The sequence below is a fragment of the Fusarium tjaetaba genome, assembly GCF_013396195.1.
Source record: "Fusarium tjaetaba strain NRRL 66243 chromosome Unknown NRRL66243_c0000313, whole genome shotgun sequence".
Lineage (NCBI taxonomy): Eukaryota > Fungi > Ascomycota > Sordariomycetes > Hypocreales > Nectriaceae > Fusarium > Fusarium tjaetaba.
Window position 1 is genome coordinate 51060 of NW_023501509.1, and position 15900 is coordinate 66959.

The 15900-nt window shown below is 46.7% G+C and overlaps 6 protein-coding genes across 6 annotated transcripts; 5 read left to right on the plus strand and 1 right to left on the minus strand.

Moving 5' to 3' along the window:
* Positions 1–732: 732 nt before the first annotated feature.
* FTJAE_12036 (uncharacterized protein) lies at positions 733–1973 on the plus strand (the record flags this gene model as incomplete). The annotated part of the gene is made up of 3 exons (XM_037345043.1): positions 733–778; positions 832–1571; positions 1617–1973. The coding sequence occupies 3 exons, from the start codon at positions 733–735 to the stop codon at positions 1971–1973; spliced, it is 1143 nt and encodes a 380-aa protein (XP_037200917.1).
* Positions 1974–2965: 992 nt separating this feature from the next.
* Positions 2966–4350, plus strand: FTJAE_12037 (epoxide hydrolase; the record flags this gene model as incomplete). Its single annotated transcript, XM_037345044.1, has 4 exons — positions 2966–3048; positions 3105–4014; positions 4068–4169; positions 4219–4350. The coding sequence occupies 4 exons, from the start codon at positions 2966–2968 to the stop codon at positions 4348–4350; spliced, it is 1227 nt and encodes a 408-aa protein (XP_037200918.1).
* Positions 4351–6141: 1791 nt separating this feature from the next.
* Positions 6142–7526, minus strand: FTJAE_12038 (endoglucanase type F; the record flags this gene model as incomplete). Its single annotated transcript, XM_037345045.1, has 4 exons — positions 6142–6593; positions 6650–6655; positions 6705–6729; positions 6780–7526. 4 exons carry the CDS (start codon positions 7524–7526, stop codon positions 6142–6144), a joined length of 1230 nt encoding a protein of 409 aa, XP_037200919.1.
* Positions 7527–10958: 3432 nt separating this feature from the next.
* Positions 10959–11715, plus strand: FTJAE_12039 (uncharacterized protein; the record flags this gene model as incomplete). The annotated part of the gene is made up of 2 exons (XM_037345046.1): positions 10959–11223; positions 11363–11715. 2 exons carry the CDS (start codon positions 10959–10961, stop codon positions 11713–11715), a joined length of 618 nt encoding a protein of 205 aa, XP_037200920.1.
* A 763-nt stretch (positions 11716–12478) lies between these two features.
* Positions 12479–13021, plus strand: FTJAE_12040 (dityrosine transporter; the record flags this gene model as incomplete). The annotated part of the gene is made up of 1 exon (XM_037345048.1): positions 12479–13021. The coding sequence occupies one exon, from the start codon at positions 12479–12481 to the stop codon at positions 13019–13021; it is 543 nt and encodes a 180-aa protein (XP_037200921.1).
* Positions 13022–14302: 1281 nt separating this feature from the next.
* On the plus strand, positions 14303–15837 carry FTJAE_12041 (quinidine resistance 1; the record flags this gene model as incomplete). The annotated part of the gene is made up of 2 exons (XM_037345049.1): positions 14303–14494; positions 14551–15837. The coding sequence occupies 2 exons, from the start codon at positions 14303–14305 to the stop codon at positions 15835–15837; spliced, it is 1479 nt and encodes a 492-aa protein (XP_037200922.1).
* Positions 15838–15900: the final 63 nt, after the last annotated feature.

Here is a 15900-nt window from a genome sequence, read left to right on the forward strand (position 1 = left end):
AATTAGAGACTGGTGGAGGAAAAGAGACATACCTGTCACTCTTGATGACGACAATAACAATACCCTAAGCTTTGTTATTTCACAGGCAACTAATTTACTGCGCCATGATCTCAAAGTAGTTAGTTAATAGACCAAATAAGTAACCATCGTGAAGAGATTCGTCTTATATACTGTCCAGGACATTGTCATTTAGACTTGCCTTTAGACTTAATTGCAAGCAAAATGTTGTCGAGGGTACAAATACCTCATTTGCTCTCGCTGTCTTGATTTGAACTGCGCAGCCCAGCTTCTGAAACGCATGGCTAGCACAGCCATCGTCAGATCAAAGTCGTATTGTTCTCGAGCCGCGTAAGTCGCCAGCCTTAAAACAGTAAAACTCGCATCTCATTGCCAAGAAAAAGAGATCTCTTGGCAGGCACGGACCACGATCCCCCGTAGTTAATCGGCGAATGCTTAATTTAGGCTTGGTCTAGAAGCTGGTCATCACAATTGCAAGTGCTGTGATTAGCTTGTTTAGGAACCATCGTGCTGGGAGGGTTACGTAGGCTTGGCTTTTGTGGCTTGGAATGCTTTTCACAGTGAGAGGATGTTTATCCTCGGTTCAAGGGAGGTGGCTTGGGGTATAAGGAGGAAATTGGCCCAGAGAAATGGTATGCCAGATTGCCAAGCATTTCAGGCGTGCTTTGACTCGTTATTTCTGCTACAGTTTGTCTCCTTTTGTTTATGTTCAAAATGAATAATTCTCTAGACATCGTATTTGCCTTTGTATTGGCACTCTGTGAGTAAGGGCCCCTTCTTCAATGACCAGAGACTTACATTCACTCCCTTCAGTCGCCACCATCGTACATGCCTCCCCGGCGTCCTACTGCGACGCATCGTCGAGCAAAGTATGCTACAGTTGGGCCGTTCCATCGTCAACCTCCTCTCTTTATATTCGTCTCGAAGCCCCTACCACGTACCAATGGGTCGCCATCGGCACCGGATCCCGCATGAGCGGCTCGACGATGCTCGTCATATACCAAGACGGCTCGGGAAATGTCACGCTGAGCCCTCGCAAGGGACACGGTCATGATATGCCGACGTATCAGCCCGTGAGCGGTATCAAGCTTATCGAGGGAAGCGGCGTATCGAATGGTACAATGGTGGCCAACATCTACTGGAAAAATGCGGGCATATCAGGGACTGCTCAGTGGATCAGTGCCTGGAAGAAGGGTAGCCCACTTGACACAAGCGATGCAAGCAGTGACTTCGATGAGCATGATGGAACGGACAGTTTCTCTGTTGATCTCTCTAAGGCTACCGTCAGCGGCACCTCCAACCCTTTCCTCAACTCGTCCAACACGACTCCAAGCGACAATGCTGTCTCTGGTGGTGGTGGAGGGGAAGATCATACTGGTTCAGCGCACGGTGTTGTCATGGCAGTTGTTTTCCTCGTTGGGTTCCCTATTGGCTCTGTTCTCATGCCTTTACTCGGGAAATGGCTCATTCATGCCTCATGGCAGATCATCGCCTTCGTAGGAATGTGGATCGGCTTTGGGATCGGGAAGGTCGCTGCGGATCGTGGCGGAGATGTAAGTCGTATGCATCATTTATCAACAATAACTAACATTCTGTAGTGGTTTCACGAACCTCACGTTGTCCTCGGCACGATAGTATGCATCTTGATGATTGTACAACCTGTCTTGGGATGGATGCACCATAGAAACTACGTTAAGTACCAACGTCGAACGACAATCAGCTATGGACACATTTGGTACGGCAGAGGTATCATGATTGTCGGTATCATCAACGGAGGCATTGGGTTACAGTTATCTAGCGCATCTACGGGCTTGATTGTTGCATACAGTATTGTCGGCATTCTTGTCTCTGCCATTTACGCTGCCGGCGCTGTCCATAAGATGGCCCAGATAAAGAGGAAGGAACATGAATTGCTGTCGGATCCATCGAATAACGTCCTTGAATTACGGGCATAGTTTAGAATTAATTGTCCAAGCATCATGAAGTCATTCCCGATGTTGAATAACCTAGCTCTTTGTTCTTTGACCCAACTCACTTGTATTACGTGATGAGAAGCACTCGTGTATTCCTCGTGCTGAGTAGCAAATCCTCACTGGGTAAGTGTGATAAACCATCAGAAGTCGCTTTATTCCAGGAGTCGCCGACCTCAAGCTTCAGAAACATGGACCATTGCCTACTGAAATGCCAATGGCAGTGTCGCTCAAAGATCTTGTTACGATTCCACCCGTTATGCGCCATTGCACATACCTCGAAAGCACCGGCTCTCCCTGCCAGGTGCTATTCTTCTCAATAGTGCAACTTATCGCATCATTAACCTAAGGGCGATCGATGAATTAAATAAAAGACTGTCATATTACACTGACCTGGGAACTGACCATTAGCTGGTGCTCTGCCTTTCACTAACCTAGAGATTTTCATAGAACATTCTGCTTCTTTTATTACCTCTTCTTTAGTTCTAATTCCTCCTTGTTACTGACTCTGACTGAATTTCCTCTCTCTATTTGTGGAACTTGGTATCCCACTATATGTGTAAAGACAGCCTAATGCCGTGTTTACGCAACATGGTCATTTTGCGCTCTAATCCTCACCCCACCGACACCCGGCTTACCCGGCTGACAAAAACGCCGAAGCACAAAACCCCAGTCTATTATAAGCAAGGGCACTGCATGGCCATATGGACATCTTTTTTCTAAAGTTATACTAGCTCTGTTTCTACAATCTATAATGCCAAGACCTAGAGCTTCCTTTTTAAGTTAAGTGCTCCTTAGTAAGATTTTCAAACTTTAAGTTAGATCTACTGCTTAGAAATACGGACTGATAATTCATTTTCCATTTACCACAAGCCAGGTATAAGTATTCTTAACAGCCCATGTTCAGAATGTAAATATTATATTATAACTATCTTTACTCTTAAATATCGTTTCATCCCGTGTTTTACCTCTATATAATGTTTAAAATCGGCATTCTATTGCTCCTTGCTTGGTCAACCTGGGCGAAAGGCATGCTGTTCCTTGACTTTGCTATCGCAAAGTTACTATAGAACTAACTGTAGCAGAGCTCAATTTTCATTTCCCAAAGACCAACAGCCCCCAGCGATTTGACATCAAGGTCGATCAAGACTTCCTCGACTTTACCCTCCATAAAGTCCGCGACTATCGTCCCGCCAATAGCTTCTTTCCAGACTGGACCAACGAAGGTCCCCCCAAGGATGCCGTGAAGGAACTTGCTGAATACTGGGGCAGCAAATATGACTGGAGGGATGTCGAGAGATCAATCAACATGGACTTCAAGCACTATGCTACTACTGTTCCTGGAAATGGTAACTATTCTGAACCTATTCCAATCCACTTCGTTCACGAAAGGTCCAGGAGCAGAAACGCGATCCCTCTGTTACTACTCCATGGATGGAGTTCTACGCACCTGGAGTGGAGAAAGGTGTTTCCGAAGCTGTCGAAGAACTTCCATGTCGTTGCAATCGATCTTCCAGGTTTTGGCTTTAGTCCTGCACCAACTAAGGTGGGCCTCGGGGCCAAGGAACAGGCCGTCGCTTTTGACGCCCTCATGCAACAACTTGGCTATAAGAAATACGGCGTTGTCAGCACCGATCTCGGCTGGATTTATGGCTCCGCCATGACAGAGTATGTAGGCAATAACATGATCGGCCACTTCACCGACTTTTTCCTGGCCCAGCCTACGCCAGAGATTCTCGCTCGTGCAGGGCAAGGCAAGACAACACAGGAAGAGAATGAGTACTTGGCTGGCCTGAACGACTTCTCAACCAAGCACTTCGCCTACGCCAGTGTGCAGTCTCAGAAGCCTGGGCTTCTGGCTGGCATTCTGTCGGATAGCCCGGTTGGTACTGCCGCTTGGCTATGGGATCTGAAAATAAGCAGTAACAACGGCATTGAGCCTACGCAGGAGGAGATTGTGACGGATGGCTTTGTCACCTGGATTCAGAATACATATGGCAGCATTCGATCGTATTCGATCGGGGAAGTAAGTCGCCTTCGGTTGCACCGTGTCGGACATTCTACTGACAAGATTGATAGGCCGCATTGCCGACTACTAAAATATCGAATGTACCCACAGCTGTTACCACTTGGGGCAATGAAAACGGTCCATTCCCCGGCCTTCGCAAATTTCCTTTGGTGGTAAGACTCCCCAACTCACAGCTGTTCAATAACGTGCTAATGATTGTAGCCCAAGTCTTGGTTGGAGCCATTGGTTAACCTTGTTTACTATAAGAAGCACTCGGGTGGAGGTCACTATCCTGCCTGGACAAGCCCTGATGATTGGACTACTGACGTGAAGGAGTTCTTTCTCGCCCTTTAAGAGTGTGAGGGTTTGTCGAAGATAGCGTGGTCTTTTGCGAGGTACAACAACCTACGAGGTCGTAATAGGCTTCAGTATAAAACTACTTTATCTTAAATCACAGTCTTTAGTACAAGACTTTGTTTCGCAGGCACAGCAATTCCAGCCAACTCTCTCTCTATTTATCGTTTCTGGACATTAACGCTAGGAAGTCACTTATTTCACTATCTCAAATGTTGTCCAACTAATCACCTGCTTTCCCGAGCGCTCTGTTTGTGACAGAACTCGAGGGGGCCGCGAACACACAACGTCTCCAACTAGAACCGATATCGTGTACACGATCCCACCATACATATCTTAATCAGAATTTAAGAACACGACATAAATTCATCAGTATGTCAGATGGACTTATAATTATATTACTAGCAGGTCTCGGAGCAGTCATTTGCCAATATACTTCTGTCTTCTGATCCTGCATCGTCAACCTCAACAATAGATTTATCGCACGCTGCGAGCCAGTTTGGATTGCTCAACTACCATTGGGTGACAGAGCGATTCTTGGCAACCAGTGGATTATCAGGCAAGGCAAGCGTGGAAAGCTTTCGTGCTAGAGTTCAGTTAGAACAACTATGCTGATAAGCACTGACAGTGTCATGTTGTTCGTCACAGTCACAGGTGTTTCCACGTTTCGGGACGCCTAACATGACATTTCACCCCTATTTTTCCGCTTTCCAAACCTTTTCTCATCAACAATCCGTTTCCCAACATTCTCTTCCAGAACCCACCCACATAGCAACTTCTTTGACCATTTACATCACCAAAACTCCCGAAAACATAACAAAACAATGCCCACTAGAGGAGGCGGACTCTGGGTCTTTCAGGACCAGTACGACTTTATCACTACTTACCTATGCGACCCTGAGTTCTACCTTGTTCTCGGCATCGCAGCAAGTGCATATATGGCCTGTGGCTCAGACGTCAGTCGTCGCCATGTACGCACCAACCAAGCACTCACTCAAAGGATCAACAAGCTAAAGGTATTTTTTCTGACTGTTCTCTCGGTCTTGAGTCTTACGTTTCTTCATGGAAGATCGTTTCCTGATAAGAAGGCCGTTATGAACTGTCAGGTTGATTATACAGATTCGTGCAGTGAGATGGCACCTGGAAGGTCTGGTTAGGAATGGTGGCCTCTGGGGATGTCTATGCTATTCACTGAGTTCAAGTGGCCAGATGCGACTCGGGCGATAGGAGAAGTACCACAGCCTTCAATCAAGGAGTTAAGTGCGGATGAATGGACTGACTGGAGCCGCGCGTTTACCTACCAGGCTGGGAGCTTGGCTCTGACAGACGTCAAAGAGTTCACTTAGCTTATTAGGGAATATACTTCCACGTCTTGAGCCTATGGCTATGTCTTGATACTCAAATTCCAGACAGGTGACCTTTGTCCACAATAGACTCCTGCTTTCGAGTTCGAGGCGTAACATGGCCGGTATTTATCATCCATCCTCACTTGAAACTGCGACACAAGCCCGTTCGACTGTTCAATGGCACAATCGCAGGCCAGGGCACACAATCCACGTGCCACTCAACGATGTTACATGAAACGATATGCAGGCGTGGATGTGACGCGGCCCAATAATGTGAAGGGATAAAGTTTTATGCATTAGATCGCAGTTAAACAAGCCGTTCTCCAACAACTTTTAAGATTCCCTTATTATTTCGGGCTCATATCTCCTTCGATCAACTATGCTACCAATTCAGCTCCAACCACCTGCTTCATTTCTCGACATGACACTGTCAGCTACATACCCATTAGTTCGCAACACACTGAGAGTAGTAGTCGTTATGCTTGATGCACTTGGCACCAGAAGCACACTTGGTAGCACCAGTCCAGTTGTTACCGCCACATTGACCCCAAGCACCAACCTCGGCACTAGCGGTGTTTTCGGCCGAAGTAACCTGAGTGATGGTAGCCTTGGTAGCAGTGGCCTTCTTGCTAGAGGCAGGCTTAACGGCGATGGCCTTGGTGGTAGTGGTGCTAGGCTTGGGAGTAGCAGTCTTGGTTGCGGGTGCGGCAGTGTTGCTGGTAGGCTTGGATTCGGATGAAGCAGGTGCAGCATTAGCGCTCGATTTGCCGGAGCTCCAGTTGTTCTTCTGAGAGAGGTAGTACCACCAGTTGCGGTACATCCAGCCGTCGAAGTCAGTGATTTCCATGGAGGCACCAGCAAGCATGATGAACTTGGTGATACCGGTCGGGATCCAGTCTGTTGAAGTTAGTTTTCTCACAGTTAAGTTAGAGTTGGTAGTGGATGGAAAGTACCATAGACTAGAATCTGTTAGCAGACGTCTCTTGAAGTGAGGGAGGGATCACTTACAATCATCGAGAGCAAATGTATGACCCTATATAGTCTGTCAGCTTTATCCGTGAATAAAGGTCTTTGGAGACATACCATCTCATGCAAAAGAATGTGGATGTTGTCAGAGTCAAGGTTGTTCATGAAGTACTCACGACCAACCTCTTGACCCCAGTTGTGACCAAAACCACCCTCAAGGCCATCCTTCAACCACAGGGAGTGGTCGTAGTGGCGGTCGGCACCAGCCTCGCAGCCACTATAGTCACCATCAAGATGAGCATCACGAGCACAAGCGACAGGGCACATAGGGACACCATCGGCATCGAGCTCAGTGTAGACCTCGTAGCCAGCTGTGGAGCCCTGAAGCTGGCTCTTGTCCTTAACGGCAAATGCAACAACATTGACCTTAACCTCGTCGTAAGGGAAGCCGTTGTAGCCGTAAAGCCACTTGAACCACTTCTGGTACTGAGCGTTATATGCACTGGCGATCTTTGTTCGTTCGGCCTCGGTGATACTGGCGCTAGAGTCCCATCGGACACAGATGTTGAGGTAACCCTTGTTAGCCATGATCTGGTGGAAGCCAGTGTTGACATTGGCATCAAGTCCGCCGTCGTAGGTCTTTTCATAGTGCTCCCAGGCCTCCTGGAGGGGAGCCTTCAAGTCTGCAGGCGGGTTCCAGCCCGACTGGCGCTTAGCGGGACGGTTACGAGGGATGTCGGAGATGCTGCGCTTGCTCTGAGGCTCGGCGAGAAGAGCTTTCCAGACAGCGCCATCGAGATCCGACTGGGCAATGGCAGAGACGGCAAGGCCGCTGAAGATGGCTGAGATAGTTGAGACGCGCATATTGTGATCCTTTGAATGAGCGCATGAATGACTTAAGAAAAGATTGAATAAGAATATACAAAAAAGAAACAGAAAAACAACTCTGGCCCAAGCAGAGTGAATAACGAATGTGAGTTGCGATGAAAACAAGTCATAAGCTTAAAATCATATGGCCATGCTTATTATATGCATGTTTGCCGTCGGTGTCTCGGGCTTCAACGCAAGCGCTAAGCACTTTGCCCCATCTCGGTCCCATGCTTCAGACTTTTGGATTGAGGTAATGGTAAAATAACAAAGGCCGGAAAATTATTCGCCGTTGGCTGATGTCCCAGTCTGTCGGAAATTTTACACAGATCAGACCCAAAATGGCATTTTTCTCTGTCTTACCCCAGTCATTTCTGAAACTCGTTAGACATAATCCGAAGACTGACCCCAGAATATACGAGATCGAAGCATGGATTGTCGGGTAACGATAACGACTAAGTGGAGAGGTCGTAACCCAACCACATTTTAATAGTTACGCGCTTAAAGGGTTGGTGTAGTTAGCTTACGAGATTGTTCGGGATTTAACCTTTCCTCCAGGAGGATCTCATTTCGCGATATCCACTTATGATATACTGCTTGAACTGGTTTTACAAAAATGTTATTTCGAGTTGGTAGACCTAACAGCTGACACTCACATCACGCGCCTGCATATGCTGTCTATTGATCCATAATCCCAGGAACGCCAAAGAAACGTAGTTATCCAAGGGAATTCAACATGCTGAAGAATAAGGCTACGCGAAATGTCGTCACTCAGGCTTGCTCCGCGACGGCTTCGGAAGCAACTGACATACAACATACTAGGTTTCTAGATATCTATCTATTCCCAGACAGAAACATCGCATCTAGTTGTTAAATTTACAGCAGTGACGCTTCTCACCACCAGTCCAATTTTTTAGCAGCAAGAAGCGGCTAATCATGCATCGATTTCATACCTCTCCTTCCGGTTGTTTACCTGTCCCTACTCGTCGCTCGATTTTGAGTTATGTCCTGCGACAAACTATGAAAAATAGATATCAGAATCACTAGTTTAGCAAGGACTTGGGGGTTTCAACATACCGGACATGCAGCGCAGGAATATGGTTTGCGTTTAGCTCTCTTTGTATTAAGTATTGGATTCTGAGGCAAGTAGATCATTAGATCAAGCCGCTCAGGCACTTGAGTACAAGTATAGTACTATAGGTATAATTTCATCAGGACAAATTCATCAGAAACTGAGCTTCTAGTTTCATCACTAATTTCATCACTCATCCCAGCTGCCTAGCATACCCTGCACCATCCACACCAAGTCACTGACGACTTCCATGTTACAACAACATATCTGAGCATCGGAGAAATGCTACCCATTGTTACATAAAGCTTGAACGAAATGGTCCCAAAAAAGGGCAGCCTCCTTCTCAGGTTGACCTCACCTCTAAGACCCGAACATTGCTATTGACAAGTGTCTTGGAAAGTACAGAGATTTCGGCAGCAAGGTGGTTTCTGTCAAACGTGTGAAGGAACGAATTCAATGAGACTTTCTTATTGCTTCTTGGGAGATAACAAAATCCATCTATTCATTTTAAAGCCCAATAGCGGCACAGACAAGGTCATGCTAGTAGACCTACCAGCTGATTCTTGCACTTTGCGCCTCACTCGCTGAGAAGACCATCAGGTCTCCCGACAGAAGCGGTAAGAAAATGGTAGGCCCTGATGCTGGAGAGGGCTTGCGGAAGCACGCAGAACGCCGAGTACTGGCTGTAACAGTTATCTCACTCAAGAGACACTGCTAGTTGCGCGAAAGACAGTATCTTCTCTTATGTTCAGTGTCTCATCGATTCTAAAGCAGCCTTGGCATTCGACTCTGACCCTGGTGAGGCATCAAAAGGTGTCATTTCCGGAATCTCTGTAACCTCATCTCCTGAAGGTTCGTTACTGGTAGCTGCCTTGAGTGTGCAAACTTGGAGCCACCTCATCATCCTTGTGCTCTCTAGCCCTTGATCTTCTCCCTGCCTCCATTGATAATTAGTAACAAACCCAAGCCAATTCAGTAAGACCTCTTGAACTATGGCCCTTCGCTAAAAAGTACCATCTGCTGGCACTTGCTCAATTTGCTGTATGGCCACTGGTCCAAGCATTGGAGAGATTGGCAGAGGCGAGTAATGATGAACCCATAGCATGTGCCCATCAGCTGGTGGGAAAGACTCCCCAAAAGCGATGTCCCACTAAATAGTGTTGTCATGAGGACAATTGTGCCCTTTCTACCACATGGACATATTCACAATGTTCAACGCAATGAGGTCTTGCTAAACACACATCCAGCACCATTGAGCTGGCGCAATGAGGACAATGGGTCAACCCAGGGAATGGACCACGCGCAAAGCATACGAGACCAATTTGATCAATCTGCAGTGGCTAGTGGTAAAAAAGAAATTCGGCAAAAACATACAACAGCGGGGATTCGCTGGTCGTCACCGACCCAACTACTAATCCGCCGGTTAGTGGCTTGACTATGGGAGAGCAGACGGGATCCCGCATTTTCCACTACCTATGGTCGTATGTACCTGCTGAAGCACGTTCGTGGCCTATGGCGAGCTGCAGACATCGCATGACAGGGTGTAATCGTTGTCTCCAGACTTTGAACATCTATAAACAGTCCCGCTTGTTCAGTACCATACACGACACAGACCATGTGGGAAATAAGCTTACTATGTTAAAATGATAATCAGGTCCTTCCTGGATCGGGCTATCAGAACTTCTTCACACTGGACCCCGTCCTGGGTGCGGCATCGGCTCGCCTCTCACGATAAGTGTAGACGAAGTGAACAAAATCAACATATCTGTCAATGATCCGGATGTAGCTACACTGCAGCCCCTTGACTGAATAACCTCAGCAATGTAGCGATGAGATAAACAGATTTCCCTGCTTCGTTTAGATATTTACTAAGCGAGTCCCTCGTATTTTAGCTCGCCTCAGATTGCCGGCTGGTCTTTCCTTTATGCCTGAAAGTGCCCAGGATTAAACCCCGAAAGATCCTAAAAGGTCAACCTGTCGTTGATCAATCTTGCAACTAATATTGATGTATATGATTGGACGTATTTGCGTATTCACAAATGCACATAAGTGCTTTTGAAATGTCTCTTGACCAATGATAGTTGCAAGGTAACTAAATGAATATCCGGCGATAACCTATAATGGAAGGATCAGTGATGGCCCCCAACTTCGTCCTTGGCAACGTTCCTCTTGACGTCATGACAACAAACAAAGATAATGCACGGCGTCTTGGGTAGCATGTCCTTGAACCGATTTAAGGCGCAGATTCATTTCTACTTTTTCTTCATGTTCTTGTCCGTTTTGTCGTCAGCAACATTAACCCAGCCTCACCTTCTAGCTCCGCGCCTTCTTTTTCACAAACAAAACGACCGTTCGCCATGAAACCTACCGCTCTCATCTTATCCTTCTATCTCTTTGGTTTGATGGTGGCGACAAAATGTTACTTTCCGAACGGCGACGAGGCACCGGAAAGATACAGGCCATGTGGCACCCACCGCACAATCTTCAATACCTGTTGTGACCGAGGAAATCTTAACCTCGGTTGTTTGAAGAATGGTCTATGTGCAAAGTCTCCTGACATCATAAAACGAGGTGCTTGCACGGACAAGGACTGGTCCGGCTGCCAGGAGGTCTGCTCTATGAGTGAGTGAATCTTTGTGAGGGCATACCGTCTCGAGACTGACTGGCATCCGAGGACAAAATCACACTGCGGTATTTATTAGGCAGTGTAGCGAAGGCCAGTACTGTTGTCACGTGCACAGCACATATAACTGCTGTAAAGGAGAAGAAGATCGAGACCCTCTATTCTCACTTCTGGAACCCACTTTTGCGCTCAAAGAATTTCCAGCTCCCAAGAATATGCCAGTAGGAGCCATAACTGCTGGTGCAATAGGTGGAGCTTTCGTTGTTGCAATTGTATCAGGTCTTGCATGGCGGTCTTTCCAGCGGAGGAGGAGAGCGACTGGGGTTATGAACCGTATGATTGGCACTCCGGCTCGAGGTGAGAAAGACTCCAAAGCAAACAAAATTATTCGGCCTTTGCAAGCCGAAGTTGATGGTGGACCGAATAGTGTATTGGTGGAGTCAGATGCACGGCCTGTCCAGCCAGGAACTATGCATGAGCTGCCAGCCTAGACCTGTTGATTAATTGATACTTAAAGATTATGACGTCTCAGCAAGACATATCAAGCCACCACACTGAAAAATCCCATTTAACTATCTTATCGCGTAGATGATTAAACATTGGTCGGCGCTCCTCAAATATAAGCATCGCATCAGGTGCCCACAACGGCTCTCATCACTGGATTTGACCTAGTGAGATAAGCGTGCTCGCCGGTAAGAAGCTCAAATTACAGGCTAGGACTTGCAGACAAAGTTCTGATTCCCTGGGATGACATTCTCGATAATGGTGGTCTACGTTCCTTCGGTAGTTCTGGAATTGTTCGACGACCGTGTCTTGTTCCCTCTCTGCGACCCATCTGAACAGACCAGGATAAGTCAAATGACAGAACATAACATAAAAGCAGATATATTTAAACCACTTACTTTATCAATTATTACAAATGGTTTGTTCCAAATTTTCAAGTAAATTCAGGTGTCCAGGAAAAGGATGCCCAGAACCATTCGATATAGTAAATAAGTACTATAGCTTTAGTGGAATTTGGTTCTTTGTTACTGGACAGCATGACTGAATATCTATCCCTCGATTCGAATAGCCTTAGCTATGATATATAACTATGATGATTGTCCCATCAATTGCCAATAGTATACAGCAGTCTCACTTTATTTCATTTACATCGATTATCTATTATCGCACTACGTTCAAAGCTACAACCGTTACTCGACTTAGTTCATTAAACTTAACTCGCCCCTTCAGCATAAACGCAGCATCTTCAGTATGAATTCTTTGAAGCGAAGGGTTCAGTGCAACTCGCACTTTAAGGAATTCCCAACAAAGGACCAGAAAAAGATCATGGAGTATGTACAGCTGCAGCTACAGTTCTGCGCCGACATCACACGCCTTTACTCTATTTCTGATCCCGAAGAACTCAGCGCATTCATCCAACATACATTCTCTTTTATGTCAAATGTTATCCTGCCAGACCATAAGGCTTTACGCGAGATCATTGACAATAACCTCGTCCCTCCCAAGATACCTCCAAAACCCGTACCGATTGATCTCGATGAAGTCAGTCGTCGCTTAGAAGTGGAAGCCCAGCGTCGATCGGAAATCCAGCGTCGTCAATTGATCGCATGGCTTTGGTCCTGGGTGCCCTGGCCTTTCGCCACAAAAGAGCCTGCAGCTACAGAACAGGAAACTGGCAAAGGGACAAAGAGGACCCGAGAGGATGTCAGAGACGAAGAACTTCCGCGACGTCAGAAGGTTATTAGAAAGTGCAAATCTACGGCGGTTGCTAGTAAACTAGACTCTGAGCTTTGATTGCGTTTGCGGCGATCGCGACAATAATAAAGAAGGTAAACAAGGGGCGCAAATACATTCACGGTTAGAAGAAAAACACGGGAAAAGACCAATGTTACAGAATTTAATAAATTCTAGATAGTTAAATTGAGTTAATGCACGTGGCTGATTAGTTAAATTAAAATAATTACTTCTCTTGCTGTGTAAACTGGTATCCCTCCTCCTTGTCTTCCCTACATGAGAAGGACAAGTACAATTGTTCGGCTAATATATTAGATATAGTCGCTACTGAAGACAGATTTGGATGTTGAACCAGCTTAAACATATGCAGTAATTTAATTACGTACTTACTTGAAAGGCACCCTTCTCGCAATACAGCTACTGTAAAGCCGTTGTCAGTTGCTATGTGTTGAAAATGTAAAGAAGTCTATAAGAGCAATAGGAAGATTAGAGTAAAGCGCAGGAAAGGTCCACTCTTTTGTTGGTATTAGAGGAGGAGGGGATGAAAAACAAGGAGAATGTAATCACAGTGGAAGTGGCTTTGTGCTGGCTTTTCAAGCATGAAGTCGTAAGCCAGGTAGGGTGTTTGCTATGCAGACTTATGGATAAGAAATGTAAGTAGCGCACAAAACGTGGAACGTATATGGCTCTGTAGGATTGAGAGTGAGAACAAAGCCAGCTTGATGAATTTTGCTTGATGAACTTTGCTCGATGAAGTTACGTGAAGATTTTTATATGATGAAATCTGCGCGATGAATATTGCCCCCATATTTACTCATTCAACCGTAACTATACGCCTATGCCGGTATATACTTAGATCATACAGCTTTGTGTTAAAGTCAATTTGATTCAGGACAACAACAAGCCTTATTGTAGATTATTTGTAAGGCAGTACGTTTTAGATGATTTGCCTTAGTTCTTACCAAGCCCTTGGCCTTTATTGGGCCGTTTATATCACAACGAGAAGCTGACAGACAAGGACATTATCCTACTGACAAAACCTTTATCTAAATACGAACGTCAGATAAGCACTTTTGATATGATGTGACTGTCTATAAAGTGAGCTGCCAAATCAGGCTAGTCCGATCCTAATTACACCAACAGTCTGACCGAATCTGATGAGCTTACGGGTATACGGCATCGCTTACACGGGAATTGCAGATCCCCCATTGCTGATCTGATCCTTTATATCTCACCACTAAAGCTCAAGAAGTACCCAACCCTTAAGAATTCTTCACTTACTGCACATGTCTTGTCTCTTCGGTACTAGGATCCCTCTACGCAACTCGCTTCTTTGCCAGTATGTCTGCTATTCAAGATGAAGTCTTTTCGGTCTATAGTCTCTGGTCGAAACGCCTGATGATAGTGTCTGTGTCGCTATTCGCGCTCCTTGGTACCATGTCTACTAGCATGTATTATCCTGCGCTACCCACCGTGGCTAGCGATCTTGGCGTATCCATCACGGATGTCAACCTGTCAGTAACAACATTCATGGTAAAATAATCTCCGTCGTTGGCTCTTACGTACCACGAGTGCTCATGTAACGCTAGATCCTCCAAGGCATCGCCCCCACCTTCGTCGGCAGCTTTTCAGACTCAAGTGGCCGCCGTCTCGCTTACATCACATGTTTCTCGGTTTTCCTTGCCGCCAACATTACACTGGCGCTGCAGAACACTTATGCTGGACTTCTTGCGCTGCGATGTGTCCAAAGTGCAGGCGCCGGTGGAATGATTCCTCTCGCCAGTGGTGTTATTGCAGATATTGTCGAGCCGGCCGAGCGAGGATCGTATATGGCCTGGGCTACCGTTGCTCCTGTTCTCGGTCCTGCTCTGGCACCTGTGCTAGGCGGTGTCTTGACTCGTTATCTTGGATGGCATTCCATCTTTTGGTTCCTGGCTATCGCATGTATCGTGCTGGGTGTCTTGTTTCTCTTCCTCTTTCCTGAGACTAATCGTAAGCTTGTTGGCAACGGATCATATGCGCCGCCTCGTCTCAGTCAACCCTTTTACTTGTTCTTCACTCAAGGGAATAAGCAGCGGCAGGGAGAAGCGACGGAACGGAAGCCCATGTCTTTCCCTAACCCTTTCGCTATCTTGAAGGTGGTGTTGGACAAGGAGGGTGCGGTTGTGCTCGCGGGTAATGGCGTGATCAACATACTGATAGCCGGTGTCAATACGGGCCTTCCGCCGCTTATGACGACCCTCTACGATCTTTCAGAAGTACAGACATCTCTCTGTTTCTTGGCTTTCGGTATTGGTAGCGCTGTCTGTACCGTAATCACAGGCCGACTCATGGACAGGGCCTACCGAAGGACAGCTGCTAAGCATAATATCCCGCTCAAGCTCGCCCGTCGGGACCCAAATATGCCAGTAGAGCACGCCCGCTTGCAAGTTACATGGCCACACATCGCCGCCGCTATTGCCGGTCTTCTTGGATACGGATGGACGTTGAACAAGCCAACCCATCTCGCCGGACCTATGGTATTCCTCTTTATCATCGGCTACACCACCACCGCCGTGGCGCAAGCTCTGAACGCTCTCATGGTAGATCTCTTCCCACAAGACGCGGCCACTGCAAGTGCGGCCAACAACTTAATACGCTGCGGGTTGGGCGCTGCCATAACTGCTGCAATCCAACCTTTGACCGACGCGGTTCAGCCTGGTTGGACATACACCATATTTGCTGCTTTCCTTCTGATGATCGTTCCCTTTTTCATTGCGTTGACTCGATTAGGGCCAGACTGGCGAGCGGCCCGCATTCAGCGAGACATCAATGACCAGGGAGAGGAGAGCAAGGTTGTTCAAGTCCTAGAGAATGGAGAAGCGAAGGCTGCTTGAGGATTCTCAGTATAGCTTACGATATTCTCTATATCATAAAGGAGGTGAGTTGGGGAGGGCGGG